The sequence below is a fragment of the Diuraphis noxia genome, unplaced genomic scaffold (assembly GCF_037042655.1).
Source record: "Diuraphis noxia isolate RWA-SAM2 unplaced genomic scaffold, SU_Dnox_SAM2 contig0005, whole genome shotgun sequence".
NCBI lineage: Eukaryota > Metazoa > Arthropoda > Insecta > Hemiptera > Aphididae > Diuraphis > Diuraphis noxia.
Genome location: NW_028301715.1, coordinates 38,026,123 through 38,053,368, shown reverse-complemented (window position 1 = coordinate 38,053,368; position 27,246 = coordinate 38,026,123). Strand labels below are relative to the sequence as shown.

At 28.4% G+C, this 27,246-nt stretch overlaps 2 protein-coding genes across 3 annotated transcripts; one reads left to right on the top strand and one right to left on the bottom strand.

The window, feature by feature from the left end:
• Nucleotides 1–770: 770 nt before the first annotated feature.
• LOC149055284 (uncharacterized) lies at nucleotides 771–5,482 on the bottom strand. 2 transcript variants are annotated; one of them, XM_089229035.1, is made up of 8 exons: nucleotides 5,384–5,482; nucleotides 5,065–5,211; nucleotides 4,433–4,757; nucleotides 4,161–4,333; nucleotides 3,765–4,046; nucleotides 3,447–3,682; nucleotides 3,052–3,225; nucleotides 771–1,340 (listed from the first exon to the last, which is right to left on the bottom strand). In XM_089229035.1, coding segments are annotated over exons 2-8 (1,338 nt in total). In that variant the 5' UTR covers nucleotide 5,211; nucleotides 5,384–5,482; the 3' UTR covers nucleotides 771–1,338. The 2 variants fall into 2 exon arrangements, with proteins under 2 accessions (XP_089085161.1, XP_089085162.1); XM_089229036.1 differs by lacking the exon at nucleotides 5,384–5,482 and having other exon boundaries at nucleotides 5,065–5,266.
• Nucleotides 5,483–14,430: 8,948 nt separating this feature from the next.
• LOC149055283 (uncharacterized) lies at nucleotides 14,431–24,330 on the top strand. The gene is made up of 5 exons (XM_089229533.1): nucleotides 14,431–14,595; nucleotides 17,688–17,903; nucleotides 17,949–18,811; nucleotides 21,252–22,636; nucleotides 22,796–24,330. The coding sequence occupies exons 1-5, from the start codon at nucleotides 14,431–14,433 to the stop codon at nucleotides 24,328–24,330; spliced, it is 4,164 nt and encodes a 1,387-aa protein (XP_089085659.1).
• The last annotated feature ends 2,916 nt before the right edge of the window (nucleotides 24,331–27,246 follow it).

Here is a 27,246-nt window from a genome sequence, read left to right as displayed (position 1 = left end):
CTGATGTTTCAGATACTGTCGGATTTCGGGTGCGCAGTGTATTTTGGAATGCTTTTTCGGTATGAACACCAAAATTTATGTTTTCCAAACCATTTTTAATCGAAAGAGCAACAACTTAAGATTCAAAATTTGCATATTTTGGAGGGGGCACTCGGGGGACTTGGGCTCCAGAAAAAAAATACTATTTACATTATCCGATGTTTGAGATACTGTCAGATTTCGGCTGCGCGGTGTATTTTGGAAGGCTTTTTCGGTATGAACACCAAAATTTATGTTTTCCAAAACATTTTTAATCAAAAGTGCAACAAATTTAGATTCAAAATTTGCATATTTTGGAGGGGGCACTCGGGGGACTTGGTCTCCAGAAATAAAATACTATTTACATTATCCGATGTTTCAGATACTGTCAGATTTCGGCTGCGCGGTGTATTTTGGAAGGCTTTTTCGGTATGAACACCAAAATTTATGTTTTCCAAACCATTTTTAATCGAAAGTGCATCAAATTTAGATACGAAAATTGTATATTTTAAGTGCGACAAAAGTCATTACAAAACAATAAAACATACATATAGGTAAACAATATCTTACAGTTGAAAATTATACACAGTACAATATAGATGTTTGCTGTACCTACACCTATTTAATATGTAGGTTAAGTCAAACATTTAATTTAAAATGTAAATTTGTTTTTTTAACAGCAAATAACAACTATGAATATTATATAATATAATACAAAAATAATAATTTTAATATTAGAATTATGTCATGTATATAATAAATAAAGTGTTAGGTTTTTGTTATATGTCTATTATGTAGCCATGTAGGTCTATTCAATTACCTATTATACAAATAAACTCAATTGGCATAGTATACAATACAGTGAAACCTCTAAATACCGGATATTCTCGGTCGCTTAAATGTCGTCCGTTATTTGTAGGTGTCCGCTATTAAGATGTGAAATACAGTGAGTACACATTTCACCGTTCCAAAAATTCCGTCCGTTATTTGGAGGTGTCCGCTATTCAGAGGTGTTCGTTAAAGGAGGTTTCACTGTATAATATAATATACCTGATAATATAAACTGTGAAATATAATTATAAATATACATATTACATTTGTTTTTCTTATGCATTAATTATATTATTACAAATTTGTTTTATAATTGAAAAGTGTAATACTGTAAACCTTATGGGTTTCAATAATAAAAAATGTAATTTTTAAGTTTTAACTAAAAAAGGTTATATAAAATGTATAATAATAGATATAATGTAAAAATGGTATAAATGAAAATGAAAAATGGTATAATAAATAGTACATAGGTGTTTAAAATATCGCGATTTCTGAAAAAAAAGAAACAAATAAATAAGGATTTATATTCAAATTTTTTTTTAGGCTACAAGACATTTATAAACAATAATATTTCATGTTTGCACAAACAGTTATTTTGTGGGAACTCGTAAGTCATTAGTCGCAATCTCTATGGCAGTAGTTCTAAACCGGGGTGACATGGACCTAGCTTAGGGGTGACGCATAATTTTAAGAAGAAAAGAAAAAAAATTTAAAAATTAATTTTTCCGAAAACAGTCATATAATTTCTTATAATAAATATATTGTACACCTATACCACCACTGTCATGTACATAGCATACCTCAAAGTTCGTATCTTTATAATAGTTTATGTATTATTTATATTTAATCTTTTGGTCCGATAAACACGTGTACCTAGTAATAAATATACAGCTAAGATTGTTTATTATTTTGATGTTAGTGTGACGCAGTGTTTGATTATAGTGGCTATAGGTGACATGAATCAAATAAGGTTGAGAACTACTGCTCTACGGTGAACTTAGCTATCGCGTTCTTGGCTTGTCACCTTATCGCGGTCGTATATTTTATCTATGTAGGTTTTTAGCCTGTTTGGGGATTTGTGAACGTTTAATATTTCAGTTGCGAATTTGTAAACGTATCGGTATGTAAAACCCGTGTATGTGTTAATGTTCGGTTTTTCACTTTAGTAAAATTTCAAAAAGTAAAAATGTAAAATGCTACTGATTAGGTACGTAAAGATATATTAGAGACTTTTTATATTGTAAGTTTCCCAGTTGTATAATTGAAATTAAATATTCACCTATACATATTAAGAGCTTATAGGTAAGGTTTCATAACGTATTAAGGATTACTACACAATATAAATTAGAATAAACTGTAAGTAGGTACCTAAAATCAAAGTAAATTACGAAATACAGATGTTAGAAATACATTCCGTATTTCCAATACATTTATTTGATATTTTTAATGATGGAATATCTAAATATCCGAATATCGGAATATGTAGTATTAACTATTAAGTATATTATACTTAGTATTGAATTTTATTATGTGTTTGTTTTTTAATATTCAAGTAAATTTACCTATTAGCTCGTTGGTTTTTTCAATATTTTAATTATGAAGCTAGATAGTTATAAGTTGATACAATACAAAAATATGAAAATTAAAAATAAATTTAACTCGCTCTTATAGTTGAATTTGCCCTGATATTAAAAACCAAAAAAGTGTATTGGAAAATACGCGGAACATTAATTTAGACGTGCAGTAAAATAGTGATAATAATTCGTTTAGCATTTTAATTGATACAGCTTCATTTTTCGAAACGTATAACACACTAACCTATGATATATTATAAACGTCGACAATTTTTTTTGAGTGATGTGGTGGTTAGATCTTAAATACAGTATGGTTAAGTAAGCGGCTTTTTAAACAAAAAAAGACAAATTTTAAACATTTTATAAAACGTTTGAAACGCTATTTTAACGCTATTTCAACCAAAATGTACTTAACATATTGTTTTAAACACACTTTTTTTATTGATACTTAAAACATGTATTTTAATCATTTAAAACAAAATCAATAAGTTTTTTTTAAATATTTTAAACGTGTTTTCAACTTAACAACCCTGGGCACACCATACGTAGGGTTACCTACGAAGGGTTCATTAAAATTTAAATAATGTAAAATAAATAATAAATTTAAGTCATAAGTGTAGGTACTTACACTTGTTAGGACAGTACTGCCGTGTATGGCCAAATTCCCTGCAATGATGGCACATAATTGTTTGCCGTCCACGTGCCCATCCACGTGCCCGTCCACGCATATAATTTGGGTTCCTCATCCACGATGGTCCTGCAGGCGCGGGTTGTGCATTTACAATTTGTGTGGCCATTTGTACTATAGGTATTATAATAATAATATAACATTTTTATTTTGTAGCTAAATGTTATTACTTATACAATTTAAGGACCGTTCTTACAATTTCCAGTTAAGTAGTGTCGGTCAACGAACACCGGCTGATAACAGTTTTTAACGGCAGAATTCCGCCTATTCAGTGTTCGTTAACTTTAACCAGATATTGTCCTAAGTTTTTAAAATATTATACTGTTGAAACTAACCGACTGATACGATCGACGATACGGTGTCGCCTAATTTTTCCAACGCGTTTGTATAAATTTCCGTGGACGGTGTGAACGTGTGTTCACCATATCGGCCACGTCCACCACGTCCACCACGTCCACCACGACCACGTACAAGCCCGACTTGGCCACGGCCAGGCGTGTTCAACATGGGCGAGGGCCGGTGATGTGCCCTGCCTCTTGGCCACTTCCCTGACGCCATGGTTGTCATTGACCTTCAACAGTTTATAAATTAGTGAAAATGAATACCAAACAACATAATATAAAATAAAATAATTCGATGAATAATTAACTTACAGATTTGGATCACAAATTATGATCTCGAGGTTTTGTGCATTGTCAGCCAGCTTGGACCTAACCAATGCACAAAACCCCGGATAATAATCCATTTCTGACTTTGGAAATACCCAAATCGACGAACGGAGCCCCAACGATAGTGTTTCGTTGATTTGGGTTTCCAAAGTGCAGAAATATCGGTCGTGTTGGCCTTTCAACCAAATAATAAAATTTTTATTAGCTGCATAATTTGCCATGACGTGGCCCTTTTTCAACATGGCCCAAACGCCGTTGGAAATTAATCTGTATTAATAAATTAAAACATGCAAACATTATTTTAGTTACACGTAGATCAGTATAGATGAAATTGAATAATTGAAATATAAAATAACATCAAAATATTTAAATTTGAATTACTCGTCCTTCAAGTTGAAATGCGATAAACATCTATCCAACGTTGCATTTGTACTGGCACTGTCTAGGTCAACGGGAAGAATTAGTATTTCCCTTAGATCTGTAGTATTGTTGGTGGCGCAAAACACTCGGTTTTCCACCCGCAGAGGTGCCAATCTATGCGGTAGTATTTCAGGCTATATATAAATTACATTTATGATTAAATAGTGAATTAATTTCCCAACAAATTATTTACGATGAATACAAAATAAAAAAAAAATAATAAAAAATCTTACGTATTCGGGATCACACACTGTGATAGTTGTTTCAGCATCGAATATGGTTGAAAGCAGACCACGCACCTGATACCAATCCAGCCTATCCAAATTGCACCCAAGCTTTGGAATGATTAATCGATTTACTTTTAAATCAATTAATCGATCCCGCAACTGGTTCAATGAATCGGCCAGAGATTGGAGAGTCGGTTTATGGTGGAATAACACCTTTGTGACAAGGTAAAAAACATAAATTTTACCTCCCTCGTCACTCGGATGTAATTCCGCCACACCGCCGACCCGGACCTTTTGGTCCATCAGGGCTCCGAGGGCTCCGTACTTCACCCTGCAATTGAAATAGAATTAAATCTTTTTTTAAATATAAATCAAAAATTAATACCCAAGATATTTGAAAATTTCATAAAACGCATTTATTATACAGCTATGCGAGTTTCTCAGTTTTTTTTTTTATTATTTTAAATAATATTACGTATTATACAGATTATGCGCAGTTTATTTCAGTACATCACAAAATGTTTAAAACATATCAGATAAATATATAAATTAAAAACTATAATTACTTGAGTATGTTCGTATTTTTGGATAATAAAGTTATGAATGATAAAAAATGAAGCTATAATTAATGTACTTACTTGAAGTTTACGGCAATGCCTTTTCCCATCTGAAAGTCCTCGGAGACGCAATGCGCCGTGGCCAACTTTTCGCCTACCTTCAATGCCGCCGATGCCGCCTCAATTTCGGCAAACAGCTCTCTTGCCGATAAATTAATAGAAGCCATGCTGAAAAGTTAAGGAAAATAATATTATTGTGTAATAATTCTTAAAATTTCACATAGGTTATGTAACTTATTAATCAAAACCTTAGTCAAAAAATTAAAATTTTGAAATGTTTTAATTTTAAATTTTAAATGTATTATAAAATATTAGTAATGTAAAGTTTCAAAATACTTACACGTATAATATTTTATTTTGTAGATAGGTGTAGGTTAAAGAAAAGAAAATATGTTTAATAAATTTTACCAACTGTGTAAAAATCAAGACTGTAAAGGCGTTCAACTATTTGTTGTACGGCCTTTTATAGACTCTGACTTGATCACTCCCTCCTCTCATTGTATTGACGTAGGTGTACGTGGACCTGGACTGTCAGACAGCTCATTGGTCGGCAGTCGGCACAAAATATCAGATATAATTATATAAAGACTAATGAAAGTAGATGATGGAACTTATTGAAATATACGTATACCAAGTTGCATTAAAATTGAATATACTTTATTTTGTACCTTTTCAGAAAAAGAACTTTTAAATTCAATAGCCGGTAGGTTACTTATAACAAATCTATAGGCGCATAATCATTATTTTCAATGTGTCAAATAATTAATTTACACTATCGTTGAATTTACGCAAGCAAGGATTATATATTATATTATAATATAATCGTCCATTGTCGATATAAAATATATAAAATAATATTTATTAATTTAGCCTGGAATAATATGGACTTAAACAGTGGCACAACAAGCGGGGGTGTTGGTTGGTACTTACACTAGAGCACCAGAGTACTTGACATTTTTGAGGGCACTATTTTATGTGTTTGTGATACCGGAAATTCCCAAAAATAATATTTAAAAAAAAGTTATTATGTTCTAAATTAATTTACTCAAAATATATTGATATTTTAAAATAATCTAAAAATTAACTACATGACTTAGATAAATGTTTTTATCATAAAAATTGTTCTTATAATCAGATTTACAAATTGGCTATTTTGAATTTTTCCAAAAAAATTTAAAAAGGCTGGTAAGTCGTGGATGTCGCTTTGTTGTACAGTAGGTTACAAGTGGGTTACTGTAATGGATGGATGGATGGATGCTTGTAAAAAAAAATTAAGACTACGCATTTATTTTATTTTTCAATTGCTATTGTAAAAATATGATAGGATCCATGTATTAAATTTTCAAATCTTAGATATAAAAGGTGAACATTTAAACTACAAAATCATTTTTCAATTTCCAATTTGATACATTTTTATGTATTTCTAACTAAAAAATTCATAATTTTCAAATTATCAAAATAATCAAATGTCGAGTTTCAATTGCTTTTAAAAATAAAAGTGGGGGTGTAGTGGCTGGGCGGATTTAAGCGTCGGTTGCGACGCGTGGTCGCCGGTTCGAATCCCGGTCATGGGCAGCATCGCTTTCCGAGCAGTTCACGCTGTCTGGGGAGAGGCTGCCCCCCCCCCCTCGGCCATGGCACAAACCTACAAGTATCCAAATCAAAAATTCTGCCAAAACCCACACACGTGTAACACACCTACCGTTCCTTAAACATACAGTACCCTCCCCCAGAGGTTAAAGTGGGAAAAAATTCCAGAGGGGACTAATGTTTCCAAAAAGTTTTAAGCGTTCCTATATAATTTCATGTATAATGTCTAATGTATAAAATCCTAATTTGTTAAAGGGGACGCTTTTTAACCGCCGTCAGAGGTAAGGGGACTGAGTCCTCCTGCGCCCCCCCCCACTTTAACCCCTGCCCTCCCCACACCAAATGGCCTTTGTTGCCGCGGGTTAATTAATAAAAAAATTAATTAATAAAAGTGACTATGTATGTTTAATATTTTTAATAATCATCGTTGAAACAATAAATCAAGAGTCTTGTATTAAGTTTTCAAGCTTTTTACCAAAGAAATAAAATTGTATTGACATTAAAAAAAAAAACAGCACGAAACGAGTCAAAATATTTTGAAAATTATTCCACGTATAGAAACTGCTAACAAAATGATTTGGTGAACATTTCAAGTATTTCGTCGAAACCTAGTTTTGTGTAATTATTCTGTATCTTCATAATTTGTTTTTTTTTGTCCTTGTCGTCTATTTTAAAAAGTACTGAACATTTTTTATGGTGTTAATGACGAGGTATCTGTTACACTTGACACCTAATATACAGCAGAGTACGAAATTCGTTCTAAAGCGCCAAAGCGGTAATATTCTATCGTGGCGCGAAGGTATATGTGTGCAAGATTCCAATCTTATTTGTAGAACGCTGAGAAATAATGTATCTGCAATTATTTATAATAACGAACGAGTATTAAATTCATTCTAACAAAACACAATAATTCCAATTATTAAATTGCATCCGTTTCTATTCACTAACAATATTATTATGGCACTCGACACACTATATACAAACTCAAGTTTGAAAGACCAGTAGGGTTTCTGAATGTTCATATTTAATTGTTTAAACTTGTATCATTATTCATTAAGCATAATACATAATAATACAAATACAAAGAACATACCTACTAGAAAAAATATACCTAATATGTACTTTGAAATTGTTTATATTTTATGCATTTTTGAATCGGCAATGAAATCAAAATTTGACTACGTATTAACTCAAATCTACGCGATATTGAAATTTGTAATCTATACACATTCAGTTTCCATATAATATTTAGTTGAAAATGGCCATGGGTAAAAACTAAAAACCAATTAAATGAGAAACAGCTAAGATAATATTTTTGTCATAGAATATGCCAGTTATACTATATAGGTAGGAGAAGTATTGGCAACATAGTTCCTTCTCTGGTCCTCGATACCATAGAAAAAAAAAAGTTATACTTTATACAATATAGGTAGTTAAGTAGTTAGGTACCTAAACTGAAATAATATAAAAAGGTACGTATATAATAAATAATAACGATTAAAATGTCAATCTTACGTCTGGGTTATACACTTATACTGAGTGAAATTGTGAAATTTCATTGCCAAATACCTTAATAATAATATATTATTTTATTTATTTATAATATTTATATGTATATAGAAAAATACCTATCAAGTACAAAAATTATGTAGTGATGTAAAGTTTCAATTCTCTATTATTCATATTATATTATATACCAATATTTTTGAAATTAAAACCTTAATAACATTTGAAATTTTCAATATTCAATCTGTTTGTTAATCGATGAAAAATAGTCAGATATACATGGTGTTTCAAAAGTATAAATATTTCTAAGTTACTATTAGTAACTTACTAATGTAAACCTTTCAGGTGAATGACCTCCGTCGTTAATAAAAGAAAAGTATTCTTCCGATTACGAACCGATATAGTTCGGCAACGGTTGATCGCAGGTTAACGACCCATGTATTAATGGAAATGTAAGATAATCAAGTTAATTTTGAGTTATGTAGCTAATGATTTTTTTTTACGGGGCTACGTAAAAGATAAAGTGCAAATCTAGACAGGGTTTGAATGTCTTGGATGAACCAACATCCATTTTTATCTGTATAACCTAACTTAAAATATAAATATGTAACGCTATATATAGACTTAATCCCGGAAAAAAATCCAAAATGATAATGTAATCAAGGAATATAATATATACAATCTATTTGTTGTGTAATCAATATTATAATCTACATTGTTATCATTTATGATTTATGAAGCTTAAAATGCTGGTAAAATTGTTAAAATATTTCGTATATAAAATAAAAGTAGTATAAATTAGAATACAGGGTGATTTTTTTATAATGAACCACTTATTATTTCAAAAAGTATCAATGTTTTTGAAAATATTTTTTTACAAAGTTTCACGTTGTTAAAAAACAACGTTTTTATTAAAAAAATATTTTTTTAAATATTTTTTATCCTTATAATTTTTTAAGTTTTTTAATTTTTTTGAATGACAACCTAGAGTTTTAATTTCATATTCCAAATCAGAATATTTTTCTAAGTATTTTGATACGTAAAAATCGAATTTTGGACGAGTAGTTTATGAGTTATAAGTATTTTAAGTTTAGACAAGCAGAGTAGTAGACAAACATTTTGCGGGGTAACCCCGTACCACTCCACTCCGCCAAACGATATATATATACAGTGGCGTGGCAAAGAGTAATTTCAGAGGCATTTGCCTCTGGGATTTTTCAAATATTGGGGGGGTGGGTATCAAAGATTGTACTTATTTACATGCAAATACATGTGGGGTGGGTCATCTATATGGGGGGTTGCCTCTGGAATATTTTTAGTTCATCACGCCACTGTATATATATATATATATATATATATATATGGGTATTTAAATTCGTTCTGAAAAATGATTTATAATATAATATTATAATAATTATTACGATGGGACTATAAAACCAATAGTAGCTAAAAAAATTGGAAAAATAAATAAACATCTTTGTAATAAATTGGGCAAAAAAAAAATAGTATACAATTTGTTACGTATATTTGAATGTAGGCATAGTAAATTTATATCCAATTTTTATAATATTGATAATAACAAATAGATTATATTTTGTGATTATACTAATTCTCTGATTATATTGAGCCGCGGACATTTTCCTTCCCCCGGCAATTTTCCCACCATTTTTTTTTCAAAGTTTATTATTTACTTTTTAATAATATTATATTATTAAACACCTATGAAATTATTACTTAAAATTTAATAGACAGCTTAAAGATTGTGTAGATAAAATATAGTTAATAATTAATAAAAATGGCTAAAAATTCCGCCATAAAAATTATGCATAAAAATATACATTGATTATATTATCTAATATTGTCTAAATAAAATATAATAGTACAATAGTATACTAGTATTAAATTAGGGAGATAATATTTATTAGTTTCTATTTTTTACTTAAACTAAAAAAAAAATTAAACTAATATTGAAAAATATAATTTTTTATTTAAAAGTTAAATTAATGAATAATAATCTTTATACATCATGACGTACGTGGCGTATGCAGGGGTAGGGTTCTTTTTACAAAAAATCTTATTTACAATTAACTGTCAAAATCAATCGGCAATAACATAAGTTATGTAATAACTAATTGAGGTGCGTATGATAATGATATTATTTCGTATGGACCTTTCTCATTAATAAGATTACGTACATTCTACCTTTTAGATTCTGAACGAAGTGATGAATGTATCGATTTTACAATGATAGGTGTTTTTTTTTTTTTTTTTTTTGTGTCTGTGTACAGCATAACTAGTCGAAATAATGCTTAGATTTCAAACTTTGGGGGTGGTTTCCGATGTAAAAGTGAAGATCCTTGGTGCATTATAGAGGTCAAAAGTAAACATTTTCCAACAGTTTTCAAAAAAATCGATATTTTTATATGGTTGTAATTCAAAAACTAATCTCTATAAATACTTGAAAATTTCACCAAATGTTAATGTTAGTGATATCTATATACAGTTTAATTTTCAAAAATGTTCGACTTTTTTTGAGTTATTTATAGACCACTGAAATTTTCGATTTTTTTGAAAATTTTTTTTTGAAGTGTCGGTAAAAAAATGTTGGACGACCAAAAAAACTTGAAAATTTAATACAAGGTTCCTTATGAGTTGTTCTTATTGTAGCTAAAAAAAATTAAAAATCGTAAGTCACAATTTTTTTTAATAAGCGTTTACAGTTCAAAATTTTACGAAATCTGTCGAAAACGCGAAAATTTGCAAGTAATTTTGAAGTTGAAAAATCATAAAAATTTTTGCGTTTATAACTAAGAATTAAAAATACAATACTAAGTTTTCAATAAGTTTTCCTTCAAGTAGCTACAGAGAAATCTCGAAGCATCATTATAGGAAAAATTTTAAGTGCGTTTGAATTTTAAATTTTTACGAAATAGCGTAACGATAGTAATCCTCAAACGAATTTAAATATTTGTTATTATTCAAAAAGTATAAGTCGCAGATACTTGAAAATTTTATCAGTTATTTAGATTGGCATTTTATTTACATGATTTAATTTTCAAAATATTTTGACTTTTTTTGAGATATTTATAGATGACTGAAATTTTCAATTTGTCTGAAAATTTTTTTTTTAAGTGTCGATAAAAATTTTTTGGCCCAATCAAAATACTTGAAAATTTAATACAAAGTTCCTCATAAGTTATTCATACAGTGATTAGAAAATTACAAAAATACATTGGCACGATTTTTTTTTATTAGCATTTGAAGTTCAAATTTTGACTAAATACATAAAAATTACGGCAATGTTCAAATTATCTTAGATCGAAATTCATAAAAGTTTTTCTTTTTAATTCTAAGATTTGAGAATTTAATACAAGGCTCATAATATAGTTTTGCAATAGCAGTTGAAAAATAAAAGAAATATATAGCCACATTTTTTTTTACATGCATTCAAATTTTAATTTTGACAACATACGACTAACTTATCATTCGGTCGCCGGTATTAATGTCAGTGAGTACCTATAGTGCGTTAACCATGGAGAATTCTTCAAAATTATAATGTCAGAACATGGAAAAGAGTTATAAAAAAAAAAAATAGCTGTGATTTCTTTACATAAATATCGTTTATAAGAAAACGCAAAGACAATTATTGTTAAAATGGATATGTTATAACAAAAGCTGTTATGCCAACATTTTAACTGATGACAAAACTCAAGTTAAAGCGCAGTTAATTGGTGAGCACAAGAATAAAGCAATAACACCTCAAAATGTATTAGTACCTATTGGCAACGTAACAATATGGTCATATTATTATAATAGTCATACCATAAATAAAGATTAAAATTAAAATTAATTGAACAATATAAAAACAATTTTAAAAAATAACCAATTTTTTTCGATTTTAAAATATTGTATTCAATAAAATGCTGGACTGTAGGATATTAGCCTATTTTTTCAGGTAAAATGTCGATGTCGGAGATTACAATATCTTTATTTTCAGCCTTTCAGGTAAACAGGTTATTCTTGTAAGGAGCATATGGACACATACTAGTTACGGACGAAATTATTCAGGTCAATATTATAACACTGCAACAATTGCGGACACGAGTATCGTTTTTATAATACTAGGTAGTTGCGTATACAAATTTTTTTTAAAATAAAAAATCACAAGAGTTGCGGAGACAAATATTTCCCTTCACTACATTTTCAGGACTTAGGACAAGCTACCAAAAAAATGGTAGGTGGGGTTAAAAATATTTGTATCTTGCAAAAGGGCAATCGTTATTTTAAAAATTGTTAAATGCTTTTTTTTATAAAATGTTAATAGATTATTATAATTATTTATTTATTTATTGTGATTGGAATTTATAGGTTTTAAAGTAATTAATTATATTTTTTGACAGCCGTCTCAAAAGCACCAGCACAATCTTAATGCTGATAAATAATCAGTCCAATAATGTCATTCACCATTTATATATAGATTTATATCTATTATCTTCTGTTTTTATTGAACAGTAATTTCCCAACGTTCGGAAATTTTTCCACAATTAGTACTATGTAACATTTTGTGTCCGCAATTCGGATGTTACCATTTTAGAATTCGTCCTCAACTCGCATGGTTTTTGTCACTTTGTCTGCAACTAGGAAACACCGTTACATTTGGCCTAAGAAAGTCCCGGCGTCAAAAATTGTATACCTACAACCTACATTACACACTTTACTTGTAGAGTACAATTTTTTCCCGATTTCTGTTTATGATAGTATTATTATATAATTTTTAAAATTATTTATGTTTCATTAGATAATTTAACGTGCCCTTCGCATTATTGCTTTAATTTTTATATTTATAATTTTTTTTTCTACTACTTTACATAGTAGTTTAGTACCTACTCAAGTTTTTAGAACATTATATAGAAACGTGAAGTTTATTAATTTTTGTACTTTTGAGAAAATAACAGATTGTGACGTCACTGACGTTGTTGTAAGATATTATAATAATAGGTAATTAATATTGTTGGGATGATTGTAAATTTGTGACTACTACCATTAGTAGTATACGATATACGATATACAATAGTTATCGTATATCGAGTAAAAGACGGCCGTGTTCCCCCGTGCAGCTGCTAAAAATACTGTTGTACATTTAAATATTATCCAGAATTTATACCAACTCGCAACATAGTATAATCAATTATTGTTGTTGTTAACTTGTAATTTATATGCTATACTACCTATAACAAATTTGTAAGATTAGATAATATTGTTCGCAACGTCACCTTATTTCTGTACAACAAATAATATTACAATAACAGCCATAGCCGACATAGAAAAGACAACGGTTGCGAGTCGTGACGGGCACCTAAATTACGATAACATAATATTAGCTACTAGGTAGTCATTAACACTAGAACGTCTAGAACCATAGTTAGATCCTCCTCCCCATTACTTATATTACTTTCTTAGTGTTTTTTTAATATATACCAATTGATAAAAATGACCACATTATATTATTATTTTACAATAGTAAATTGGTAAATATCAATATTATATAATTAGTATTTGAATATCTATTTTTTATCAATACGGAAATATTCTATTAATAGTTGTAACGGGACTCCTGCAGTCTGTTGTCTGTAGTAGGCCCTAGTGATCGACACTTCTCCCTCACACGGTAGGTGCACCACTTCATGAATGTAAATCTGTGTTTGGAGGGGGGGGGGTATTGTGAATTGTGCTAAATTAAAAATTCGGCGCGTTGAATGTTACTCGACAGTCGACTTGATCGTTAGCGGTCAACAAAGTAACACGTTTGCTGGGTGTCGTGCAGCCGTTCATTATATTAGTATCGTAATATTAATTATTACACATATTATAATAATTAATTTCGGTTGTCGAATCACTTGTGTAACCGTGATTGAACTAGGCAATCATTTTTACTTTTTAAAATATATTTAAATATTTACAGGTACCTTATTATCACGGGAATTGGTGATACACTACAGATTATTATTTAACATAGGTAATATTGTATAAAATTATACACATGTCATAACACATTGATTATTTGTTTTTGCACATGTAATTTATTCACTTTATTATACTATTTTATTTTATATAAAAACTATTTTCCAGCAATAGTCCCTTAGGTTAAATTAATATATATGTCTGAAGTAAACGTTCACACATTTTATATTTTTTTACCACCAAAACTATACGTTTTTATAACAATTTTTGATTCTTATATTTCTTCAATATTTTACTGATTGTTTTATACTTTTGTGTTTAAGCATTAAAATGACAAAAATAAATCTTCAAAAGTTGATTGCCGTTTTAAAAGAAAATGGATGTACTCCTTGTGAGTGGAAAAATGTAAAATGTGGTGATGATATCATTATTGCGTCTTGCAAAGCATGTTTTAATCAGAATACGTGTTTGAAAAATCGAAAAATGATTAGACGAGTAAGTTGAAAATTTGACATTACTTAATAAATAATTTAGTTTTGTATATACAATTATACACACTAGTTACTAGCATACTACTATTTTGTAGTATGCATCTAAATGTACCTATATAATCAGAGTAATCAGACTAGCTGATTCCCGTGCACTTCGTTGACCGTTAAAAATACCGACTCTATAATATGATTAATTCGTAATTTATACCAGGCCTAGTCATATTCAAAAGTTTCCATGGATTTACCCTATCTTAATCTACATTAAAGAATTTTAACACAGTCATTTAAAATACAGGAGACAGGACTAAAAATATATTCAGTAATGTTATTTTATCGGATTTTAAGCTTTGTATAAGTGAAACAATTTTTAAAATTGCTGCCTAATAACAAATTTGTTTATTTCTTATTCTTCCATACTAAATTGTAAAAAAATATATTTAATATTATTATTATTTCTAAAAAAATCTCAAATTTACATAATAAAATTAAGGGTAACTTATCAATATAATAATATAGCCTATGGAAATTTTAAAATCAGTTAAATAGTTTCAGGGATGAAAGCAATCAAATGAAGTATGAACATTTTTTCTTCTTTATTAATTTGTATGTGTATTGGTTTGTGTATCAGTGTACATTTTATCTTTCAACGATTATTAATTATTATGCATATAATACTCGTATAATATTCTATGGGTATATTAAGTATATTATATTGGTGTGCGCGCGATGCATGAGATTATTTTTATCGATAAACTTCTCGGAACAATTCCTATTGTTCACCTTCGGACAAAAAGGATAGGTTGCAGGTAGCTGGAAACGCACGGGCCCTGATGAGCCCGTGCCGTGCAGCACAATACGTATTGGCGATGAATAATTATAATTGTTAATTATTCCACTAAAATGCAACAGTTTTGAAAATTCTTTCCTATTGCGTGGTGAAAATATGAGAAGAACCTCTATTCCATATTTCAAGTTCGTACGTTGCGTAGTTTTTGAGTTACAGCGATCAGTGAGTGGTATTTGGATTTTATATGTATAGATTATTATGATATTGACATGCTTCAATGTTGGGTTTCTTATGGTGGGAACTGGAAGCTACATTTTGGAAAGCATGTCTCAAAATAAATTATGTTTGATCTTGGATTAGATATTCGTATTTTTACTATTTATACAATTTGTAGTTTAAAAACTCCAAAATTCAATTACAGATAAAATAAAATATTGTTTTAGACAAGTTGCAAAAGTTTATAACCAATAAAAATCATAATACATAGTAATAAGAATCAAGAACATTTTCCCAAACATATTTAAAAAAAATGTATTTGAATATGAATTTTTTTGTTATAAGACAATAATCTTTATGTATAATAATAATAATAAATTGTGATAATTTTGGTCATTATCTATTGACTATTTCAAACAATGAAAAGTTATAAATTATAATAGTGTTAGAGTGTGTCACTAGGGATGTCTGTATATTGTCGGTAAATTCCTCGCGGTATTTCGTCTAATTTTATATTTTAGTTCCGGTAAATTTGCCATAGGATTTATGTGGGTAAGAGAGAGAAAAGTATTCCATACGCCATCATTCCCGACTCCATATACGGAATATACCCATGTATGGAAATATGAAAGTCGGACTATAAGTTACGAGTTTACGACGTTATTAGTTATTGTAGTATTAATAAGTCAATGGGCAGCTAATATAGGTATTTACAGATTTTTGAGCCCCGTTGTCATAATATTGTACGAGATGAATAATCTTTTCAAAGTATTAGATTAATTTAGAGCTTGGATTCTTATACACTAAAAAGTATCAACACATTTCATATAATATATGCAGTCAACATCGTAAAAATATGAAACAATTATGCAAGAAAATTGAATTTATGAACATTACAAATTTGTACTATTTAATATTAATACTTATTATACTATAGCCTATAGGTATACTTAAATATTATAAAATAATATATTTTAGCAAGAGTGACTAAGATTATAGACATACAATTATTATTATCATTGATTAAGTAGTTATCTTATTCGTTTTTAAATTACTATTTAGTGCCTAAACAATTTATTTTTGATTTTTCCACTTAACCAAATATTATATTATACCGTTTTTTAAGATAATATGTTTGATTCAATAATAAATTTTGAATTACGTAAAAATATGCAGAAATATTTAATACTAATAAATATGCTGAAATATGAAAAAAAACATTTCGCCATCAATTTCAAACTTTTATAATTCGTAAATATTACTGACAAACATCCAAAAATGTGAAAATTAAAAAATAGGTATTCAATTGCACAGAAATCCACGCTCCATTATTATATACTAATTTCACTGCTTTGCTGTTAAAATGATTTTAGAGCACCATTTGTAGAATCTCTGTCTGACTCACGAGAAACGGCGCAACACAGACTAAACTAAATCCGTAGCAGTATTACTGCGGGGGAGGGTACAAACATGTAGTAAGAACACGTTTTTATGTAGTGAGGTTTTGTCTCTAAAAACCAGGGTGTTCAGTCATTCGGGAATTAATGACACTGGCCGATGCTTTACCTTAGACCACATTAGTGACTGAAGCCTAATACCTCGCTACACTACTTCACTAGATAATAATTAATATTCATACTTCTGAATTTGGTAAAAGGATAATTCTCTAAAGTTAAACATAATAGAGTTGTTATGACAGAGAGATAAAGAAATGCATTGTTATGGAATACTCTTAAGAGTAATCTGAGGGTGAAATATGTGAATTCAGACTTTCCCTTCCATTAAAATAAAAACAAAGCTTAATAATAACAATAAGAGTAACTAAAACTATAGTTTAAATTTTAAATTATTGAGTAAATAGCTCAGCTTTGCAAAATCGCAAAATGTGCATTTCATAAAATATTATCATAAAGTGCATGGGTTTGAATGGATTAATGAGTTAGGTGGTCAAACAATCGCAGCTACATAAGTTTGCGCACGCTTATAAAACTGAGTATAATACCTATGTGAGTACTATTAAACAACAAAACTAAATATGTCCCATGTCCACCATGATATATTGTATTTAACCAATAATTTATATTTTATTTCAGATATTGGTAGATGGGAGGAATAATTTACTGGAATTATACAATCAGTTAGAACCAGAAAAAAAGAATTTCACAAATAAAGTGAGGGCAGTACTGAATGAGTTACAATTTGAAGTGAAGAGCATAGACTCTGCAATTGTAATTGAAATTTGTAAGAGATTGGGAATAAAATGGAATACTGCTAAATGGAAAGTAGAAGCATTAAAAAATCATAATAAAGTAATTTTAACATTGCGTAGTATTTTTAAACTTGACAGTAAAAAGGTAAAAACTCCAAATGAAAAGGTAATGTTATATGAAAATATAGGACAGTTATCTGTTGGTGATAATTTTTTGTCTAGTCCTAGGTTAATGGAAAGAAGTTTAACAATACATGAGATGCCTGAACATGGATCTTTATTTTTGACACCAAATCTCGAGGAGTTGATTGTTGATGAATTTATCACTCCTACAAAACGAAATGAAGCTGTTGACATTATAGAATGTGTTAATGATCAACTATTAACACACGATTTTAACAATGATATTAAGGGGAAAATATCACAGGTTGAAAATTTAATTACAGATGAAAATGCTCCTAAGAAAAAGGTAATGTGTGGTTCTAATGAAGAACAGTTATCTGTTGTTGATGAAACTTTATACAATTTTAGGTTGATACAGAGAAACGAGGACATTATGGAAGTTGTATCTATTTATTCGTCCAGTTTAGAGAATATGTTGGACACTTCTAATGATACTGTATTGTTGGAACAAAGTCCTAAAGAGTCAAATTTTGTGTTTGTGACTCCTACTCAAAGAAATGTTACAGGAACTCCTAGAAGAAAATTATTTTGTGATAATATAACAGGAAGTTCATTGTTTGAATGTAATAGTTCAATTGATTTACTCAGAAACACTGGTAAAACGAGAGACAAATTTATTAGTCCGATAAAGAGTCCGTTAAAACGTTTAAATGATAGACATTTTAATAAAAGCCCTGGGGAGCTTTTACCACGAGGTTCTAAGAATGTGTCTCCTTTAAACATTAAAGGAGAATATTATGAATGTAACTTCAAAGAAGGGGACTTTATAATTCCAAAAGATGAATGGAATCATATATTTGAAGACGGAAAACTAAATATAAAAAGGTATACATAAACTTATTTAAATTTGCTTAATATATTTATATATATAGAACTACTTATACTGTATTTAATTTGTTTGATTTATTACTCTATTAATTTGTCTTACAAAGTTGAACATTTTATTAACAATAGTTAAATTAAATCATCACAAAAATAATTTATATAGATATTGTTAGCTTTTATTTTCTATTATTATTGTCTCCATCTTACAAGTGCCTAACTAGCAAATTGTACGCTCAACAGATAACGTTTAGTTCTGTTAGTTTAAAAACTAGATTGAATTGACCTCTTATACAATTTAAAAGTAATATTATCATCTAGGGTGTCTCATAGGGATTTCATTATATTTTAATTTTAAAGCGAGTATAATTATTTGAAGATGTACAAACAATATACAATTTTAAAATACTCATAACTCGATTTAAAATTAAAAAACAACAAAAAGTCTATGAGATGTTCTAGGTACCTAATAATCTTACCTTTAAATTTTACCAGACATCAATTTACTCTAATTTTTAAACTAACAGATGTTAGGCACTTGTAAGATGGAGACAACAAATGTGTCGGTGTAATGTCCACTTAAGTATTCATAGTATACCTTCATAAAATATTATTAAAAAGGTATAATCATAAACCATTTATCAAACACCAAATTATTTTGACAGTATAAACTGAAATTTCTTGTTCGCATGAATTACTTATAATTATTAGAGAGATTATAGAATACAAACATGAAAATTGCAGAGGGGGGCAAGTTAATGAAAATAATTAACTCAAGTTAAGTTAAGAGGACACAATATCGATAAGTTAAAAGTTAACAGTTAATAAATTATTAATTTAATTCGATAAGTTAAAAGTTAATATGGAAAAAAATATTAACTTAACTCAGTTTAAAAAAAGTTAATCTCCATTTTTTAATTGCCTAGTATGTTGATTGCATAAAGAGTGACAACGTTATTTCTAATTTCCAAAATTATAATAAACAATTTTATTGAACTTTTGATGTAATGTACAGTGTAAATACCTATTTTACTTTACATGTTTATTAAATATTAAATTATACCAACACACCCTTATTAATAATTTAATAAATAGAAATTTGTTTTATCAAATAGAAATTTAAATCCATATACTATTATGCCTATCTAATCTAATTAAATATATCCATTAATACGATTATTTTTTCAAAAAAATAACAAAAATGTTTGTATAATATTATAGTATTGGATTATTTTTATTTTAGTATTAATATTTCAAGTATAACACCTTAACAACAAAAATTTAAAAAAATATAACATGATGGATTATTTTTAAATAAACTGAGCAAAGTTAAATAACTAGTCAACTAACTTTGGGCAGTTTGAAATTCTATTGTAAATAATTTAAGATTAATTAATCTAGAGATATTTTCAATAAATCATTTTTTTTTAGTTAAGGTTTGATTTATTCTTTTTTGTTGCATTTGAAGCATAACAATATTATTCCTTCTATTTTTTTTTTATTTTTTTTTTCTGCTTGCCTCATGTTGTACCGAATATTGACAACATGGGGCATTCATGTTTTTCTTATTTTATAATTTACTTAAACCAACTTGGGACACTAATCAAAATTTAAAAAAAATTTTAGACAATTTTCTGAATTTAACAAATATACTTTGTACCTAGTGAGTATATATTAACATATTATCATATAAACATAATAATTACATTCTTGTTCTTAAAATTTTCACTAATTTTTCTCAGACATTTGCCCATCTGTACAAAATTAAAAATATAACTGTAGGTACTATTTAGACTAAATTGTAAAAGGTTAGTGTTGTTTAGATAGAATGGACTTGTTTAAATGTATCCTAATTATAACTTTGACCATGGATGAATAATAGTGGCCCAATAAGTAAATCGCTATATACAGAAATGTGTGCACGATTATAATAATTTATAATATGGAGTAGTAAATTTAACACGTGTCTGAACATATTTTTTATTACAAATTTTTATATAAAACGTCTCATTCAATGAGTATTAGTGTAAGTTTTTGGACTTTTTAAAAAAGACAGATACTAGACATAAGATGAATTAAAAAAATTAATACTTACGTATCATATTTGATGCTGCATCACTACCAAAGTGATTTTAAATATTGTTAAGATAACAACAGAATATTTGCATCACATTAATTAATTGAGTTATGAAGGTAAAACTAAAAGATAATATTTTTTCCCAAGTTAAACATTGGGACACATGTTGACGTTTTAACTTAACTTTAACTTTTTACATAGTTAATGCCCACCTTTGGAAAATTGTACATAATTCAAGTAGATATGTAAATATAATTTATCAATAGTAAACTAAAAAAATAATTGATTTTTATTTTAGTGTAATGTAATGTACAATTATTAGCCTTCACTCAGAAACTATACTAATGTTTTATTGTTATATTTCAGGTATCCTGGAGTTATCAGGAAACATCTTCAAGAAGTGAATAACACTTGTATATTGTATATTAAAAAGCTGGAATATGTTAAGACTGAAAAATCAATGAAGCTGAAGATGTATTGTAAACATAGTGACTGTAAGAAGTTCAAGCTATACATTTTGCCTACTGGTGAAGAAGCAATTGTCGAGGTTTACAGTACGAGTAAAAACTTCAATCATAAGCCAGATGCTCGATACACCTCTCAAATTAGGGGAGCTGAGCGAAAAATTATTGCAGAAAAAATTAAAGAGAAAAGTGCTTTTAAGTATAGACAGGAATGTGTATTATCAGTTTCACCTATTAAATTAATGGAATGTGGAAATTTGCAAACAATTAAATCTCCTTCGATGTTAAGGAAACTTAACAGTGAACAACAGTTGAAAGGGGATTTCAACCGAAATGATCACTTTGATGTAGTCTTAATGGCCAAAGAACATCCCTGGTTGAATATGAAAGTTCCCGAAAGTATAGAAGAGCCATTCAATGTAACATGGGCAAGCCAACAGCAGTTGGCAATAGTTCAAAATTTATTTAAACAAGGTGTGTTAACAACTATTCATGTGGATTCAACAGGATCAGTTGTTAGGCCCCCTCAGAGCTCAACAAAACAAACTATTTATTATTATGCTTGTGTAGTGCGTATAGGTAAAATTGAAACTGTATGCCCAATAACTGATATGGTCAGTGCAACACATGATAGAGAAACGGTTACAAAATGGTTGAAATGTTTCAAAGATCTAGTAATTGCAAAAGATCCAAGTATCTGGCCGCCTTTCAAAAATGTTGTAACTGATTTCAGTTGGGCTTTTATGCATGGTATTTCTAAAGCATGGAATGGTAAAGAAACAATATTTGAATACCTGGATATGTGCCATCAAATAATAACTGGAAGAGAAACATTGTCTTATAGCACAGTAGTTATTACTTCTTGTACAAACCATTATGTTAAAAATATTCTGAACCATGTTAAACACTATTATCCAGATGATGAAAAAACAGCATTTTATATAGCCAGATGTGTTGGGTTAGTGTTTGAAATGAACAATTATGAAGAAATCAAACATTGGTTTAAGTTGCTGTCGACTATGATCTTGTCAGACAAGTCAACGGAAATGTGTAAAACAGCAAGTATGGAAATGAAATCATACCTGCGAACAAACCATGGATTAGTGGAAACTGAAATTGAAAAGTTTGATGACGATCACAATTATTCTTGTGGTAAAACTACTGACACTTTTTATTATGCCGAACGAAAGAAATCTGCGTTTTATCATGATTTTAAACAAATATATGACAGTGTGAAAGAAATTGTAAATATTCCCTCACACGAACATGATCATCTAGATGCCAATAGTATGTATTCAGAAGAGTATTTGTTACATTTCCTTATTGAAAATGTGCCATACATACCTCTGTGGACAAAAGTCATGACTAATCTTATTAATCTGGAAGAACGCCAGAGTAATGCATCAGTAGAAAGTTGGTTTAATTTAGTGAAAAATCATATTTTAGCAGGACAAAGGAGAATGAAATGTGGTAGATTTATTGAAAAGATAACTCAATATGAAGCTCAATGCTTTAGACAGATTGAATTACAAATACCTAAACACATATGTGCCATAAATAAAAAAGCTGATCGTGATGAAGACAACCTGCATTTAAATACTCCAGAAACATGGAGAAAGAAAGGAAAACGTCCAGCATTCTTGAGAAATAATAATAAAATTTTAGGCAAAAGTTATGGAGAAAACATAAAAAATTGTTTGCCATTAAATATACAGTGCCAAGATAAGACACTACAACAGGACGTTGTATTACATTCAAATGATGATGAGTTTATCAATGATCATCTCACTGTTTGCAGACAAACAGATCAACCATTTGTTGGCAGTGTGGATATAGGTGAGCAATTCGATACCGTCAGTAACATTAGTGATCACGATTGTGTATTGACAAGAGAAAATAGTACGAGTCCAAAAATTATTGAGAATATGAGTAAAACTGTTGTTAATACTATACCTGTCGCTTCGATTACCCAAATTCCATCAGACACTTACGGGCACACAGTTGTATGGGAATCGTCCACTGATAAGTCTCCAACAGGAAATTATAACTTATACCGTACAAACAAATTGGTGAAAGATCCAATGTATTACATGGAGTCTTATCGTGGAGTTGACAAATATGTGGTATCGCAAATTTCTTTTGAAAACGAAGAGATAGAAATATCTTCTTTAGATTTTTTGAGTTTAAACACTAAAGGTGATACTAGTATGCTTTGGTTACATAATAAAGAAATATGGTGTTTGTTACAGATATTTTTGAAGAGGAATTCAAGGTCTTGGATCACTAAGAAGAAACAGCAGTTAGGCTGTGTGAGCCCAGAGCAATCTTACTATATGTTCAATCTAGGTAGAAGTGTTGAAGATTCTACAGCTAGCAGACCTGAATGGATTGATTCATCAAGGTTATTAATACCTTTGCTGGAAAAAGACCATTGGACTTTGATCTATATAGATTTTTTTAAAAAAACAGTGAGTTATTTCAATTCTATAGAAAGCGTGCATAAAAATATTGAGAAGAGAAATTACTGGAAGGACAGAGTTCTGAATGTTTTATGTGGTGTGCCTAAAATATGGAAACCAAAGCAAAATGTAGGTGATATCAAAAAATGGAAAGATATGTTTGTCCAAATACCATATCAAGATGATGGGTTTAACTGTGGTATATTTATGTTGTACTTTGCAAATCAATTAATGAGTAATAAAAGAATAATAAATGTTTTCAATCCAAGCAGTTATCGCTCAAACTTACAGGACTTGATACTATCAAGTTCAAAGTGTATGAAGAACATATGCTTAATTTGTGGGAAAGATGAAGGTAGTTTTAGACAAAATTATAATTGTGAAGTTGATAGTACAATGGTTCAGTGTGGGTCTTGTACTAGATGGCTACATATCTCTTGTTTACCAGAAATTGAGCAAAAAGAATTTGAAAACTCAGATTGGGTTTGTGGACTGTGCTTAAATCAATGTCCAACTATCTAAAATAATTTCTTATACACATCATTAATATCTGTGTTATACTGTCCACACGTTTTTACATTAATTTAGTGTATTTTATTAATTATTAAATATCATATTTAAAGTGATGACTCTTTTATTTTTAAATTCCACTCAATTAATATTGAGGAAATATGAGCATCAAAATTTGTTCAAAAAATTATGTTATAGTAACGACTCATGTTTTTAAATTCCACTCAATAAGTTTTGAGGAAATAACAGCGTCAATATAATTGTTAAAACTATTTTTTATTTTAAATAGATAACGACTTAAGTTGGATAAAACTTTAAATTTATAAAAAAAAAATAGTAAAATTATCTATGTACATCAATTTTACATTATGACAGTAATTATCTTTTTATAAAACTTATATTTATAGTTAAAATTATTTTTGTATAGTTTTTGACTAATTAAAAATTGATTTGTCCAACTTTGAGCGACTTACATAAAAGAGTTCATTAAAGCGTTTACAATAATTCCACTCAATTAATTTTGAGGAAATGTAAGGCATTCATATTTTATTTTATTCTATTTAATTTTCACAAGAATATGACATCTATAATGACTCTACGAGCAATATAATAGCTAATAATAATCAGGTATTATGGTTGAACTGTGTTTGTATAACTAATATGTTTACTGTGCATATTTTGTGTGTGTTATATTATACAGCTGTAAAAGAAATGCGGGTTTCTAGGCCTACAGGGGATCTTTTTACCGCTATAAAAAACTAAAAAGAAACGAATCTAAATGCAATACCTCATGGGTGGATTTGGAAATTTGCATTAATATTATGTTGTTGGCACAAATAAGTAATTGAGACTGTGAACCACAATATATCATATAGGTAATATTTATATTAAAATGAATAAGTAACAAAACATCAATCATACATAGTAGTTAAGATATCATTTTAATTATATCAAAAATATGACGTGCAAATAATCATAACGACACAATTTTAAACAGAAGTGTATATACGTTATGGCGGGGGGATATGAATATGTTAATAGGTATGTAAACACCAGAAAATTAAGTTATGAAAGAAATGAATTTAACATTGTGTGATTAAATGTTAAATGATCAGCATTTTAAACATTTAAGCCCATTAAACATTGAATCACCATTATGTTACTCAAGAAGAATTAATAAATAAAAATTAATTATAACATAACATGCTTTGGTTTTTAAGTACAAAAATTAATGTAAATATTTGTACATAATATTTTATTTACTTTCATATTTTTAATATAAATGTATTATTAACACAAATCATTTACAAATTGAGCCTCTAAGACGTATGTCACTTGCCAATGAGGACACCTCATTTGATAATGATTTGTTTTAATGTTTTTTGTTTATAATAATAACTGTTAATATACTGTTATATAACTAATTTAACTGTTTTAAATTAATGTGCTGTTTAATATTTTTACCTCAGTTACTGTATTACCTATTACTATTATTCTAATTGTTGTATTGTTACTTTTATGTTTAAGGGGAAACCAGTTTGTTTCTATAAAAAATTAAAACAATTTCAACTTACATAAGTGATATTAAGATGATTTTAAAATTCTTTTGGTCAGGTAGATATGTATTTTTTACATCTGAAAAAACTTACCTTTATAATAAATATAATACATCAATAAAACTAAATAAATAATAACAATAACAATAAAAATAATTTTTATTTTGCAAAATAGATATACAATATACATAAGAAAATAAGAAAAATAAACAGTATGAAACACACCCTGTAGACATAGCTTGTGTTGTGTTGGTAGAGTAGAATTCAGTTTATAAGTTGTATATACATTTTATTATGTCAAAAGCATGACAGAAAGAGTATAATATAAGTAAAAGAATTAATAAACATTAAATAAAAATAATTTAGAAACAAATAGAAATATTAGATCAAATACAGTCAATGTTTAGATAATACAAAAAAAAAAAATTAAAATTCCTTAACAGTTTAGAAATTAAATAATTAAATGTTCAATTTTTTACACAAATATGCTCCTACAATTAATGTACCTTGTGAACAAAAAGTTGTATTACTACTAAAAACAATATTTATATTGCATTTATATTTGGTATTATAAGAATGATTCACATTAGTCAAAAGATGTTTATATTTACATAATAGTAATAATACATAAGCAAAAATATTTTATGAAAGTATTTATTGTACTTAACTAAGTTCATTCAAAATAAGCTTAGTATTAAAGGATTTAGGTTTGCTCAATAAAAATCTAATAATGCTATTTATTCGAACTTTTAGTTTTTAAAGGTTTGATTTATAAGCACAACCCCAGAACATAATTCCATAATTAAAAATAGATTGAACCAAAGCAATGTAAATTATTCTCTTCATATTTATATTAAAGTATCGTTTAAAATCTTTTAAAATAAAAGAAAAATGTACGTAGATTGAAGATTAAATTGTTAATATGACACACCCATTTTAATTTGTAATCTTATGTAATACCCAGATATTTATATACTATCATTACTTTATACTACTACTTTTTCCAAAATATCGCATTTACAATTTATGCTGCTCCAAGAGCTAAAATTTGAGCTTAAAGTTCTGATTTAAAGAGTGCTATTTGATTTTAAAAATCAAATACTTAGATTTAGAAATATTGAGCATCGACATGATTATCTAACCATACTTTAAAACAATATAATAGTAATAGAGAACTTGGTTTTTTATTCAAATTATAATTATCACTATGTATAAATATGGCGGTATCATCAGCGCAACAGGAAAGAATTAAGTATTAATTATTTTAATTACTATTAAGTAGACTATTTAAATAAATAAAAATAAGATAGACCCTAAAACAGTTGATTTTGGTTAGGCTAGGTATCACACACGGTGTATATTTACAGGATTA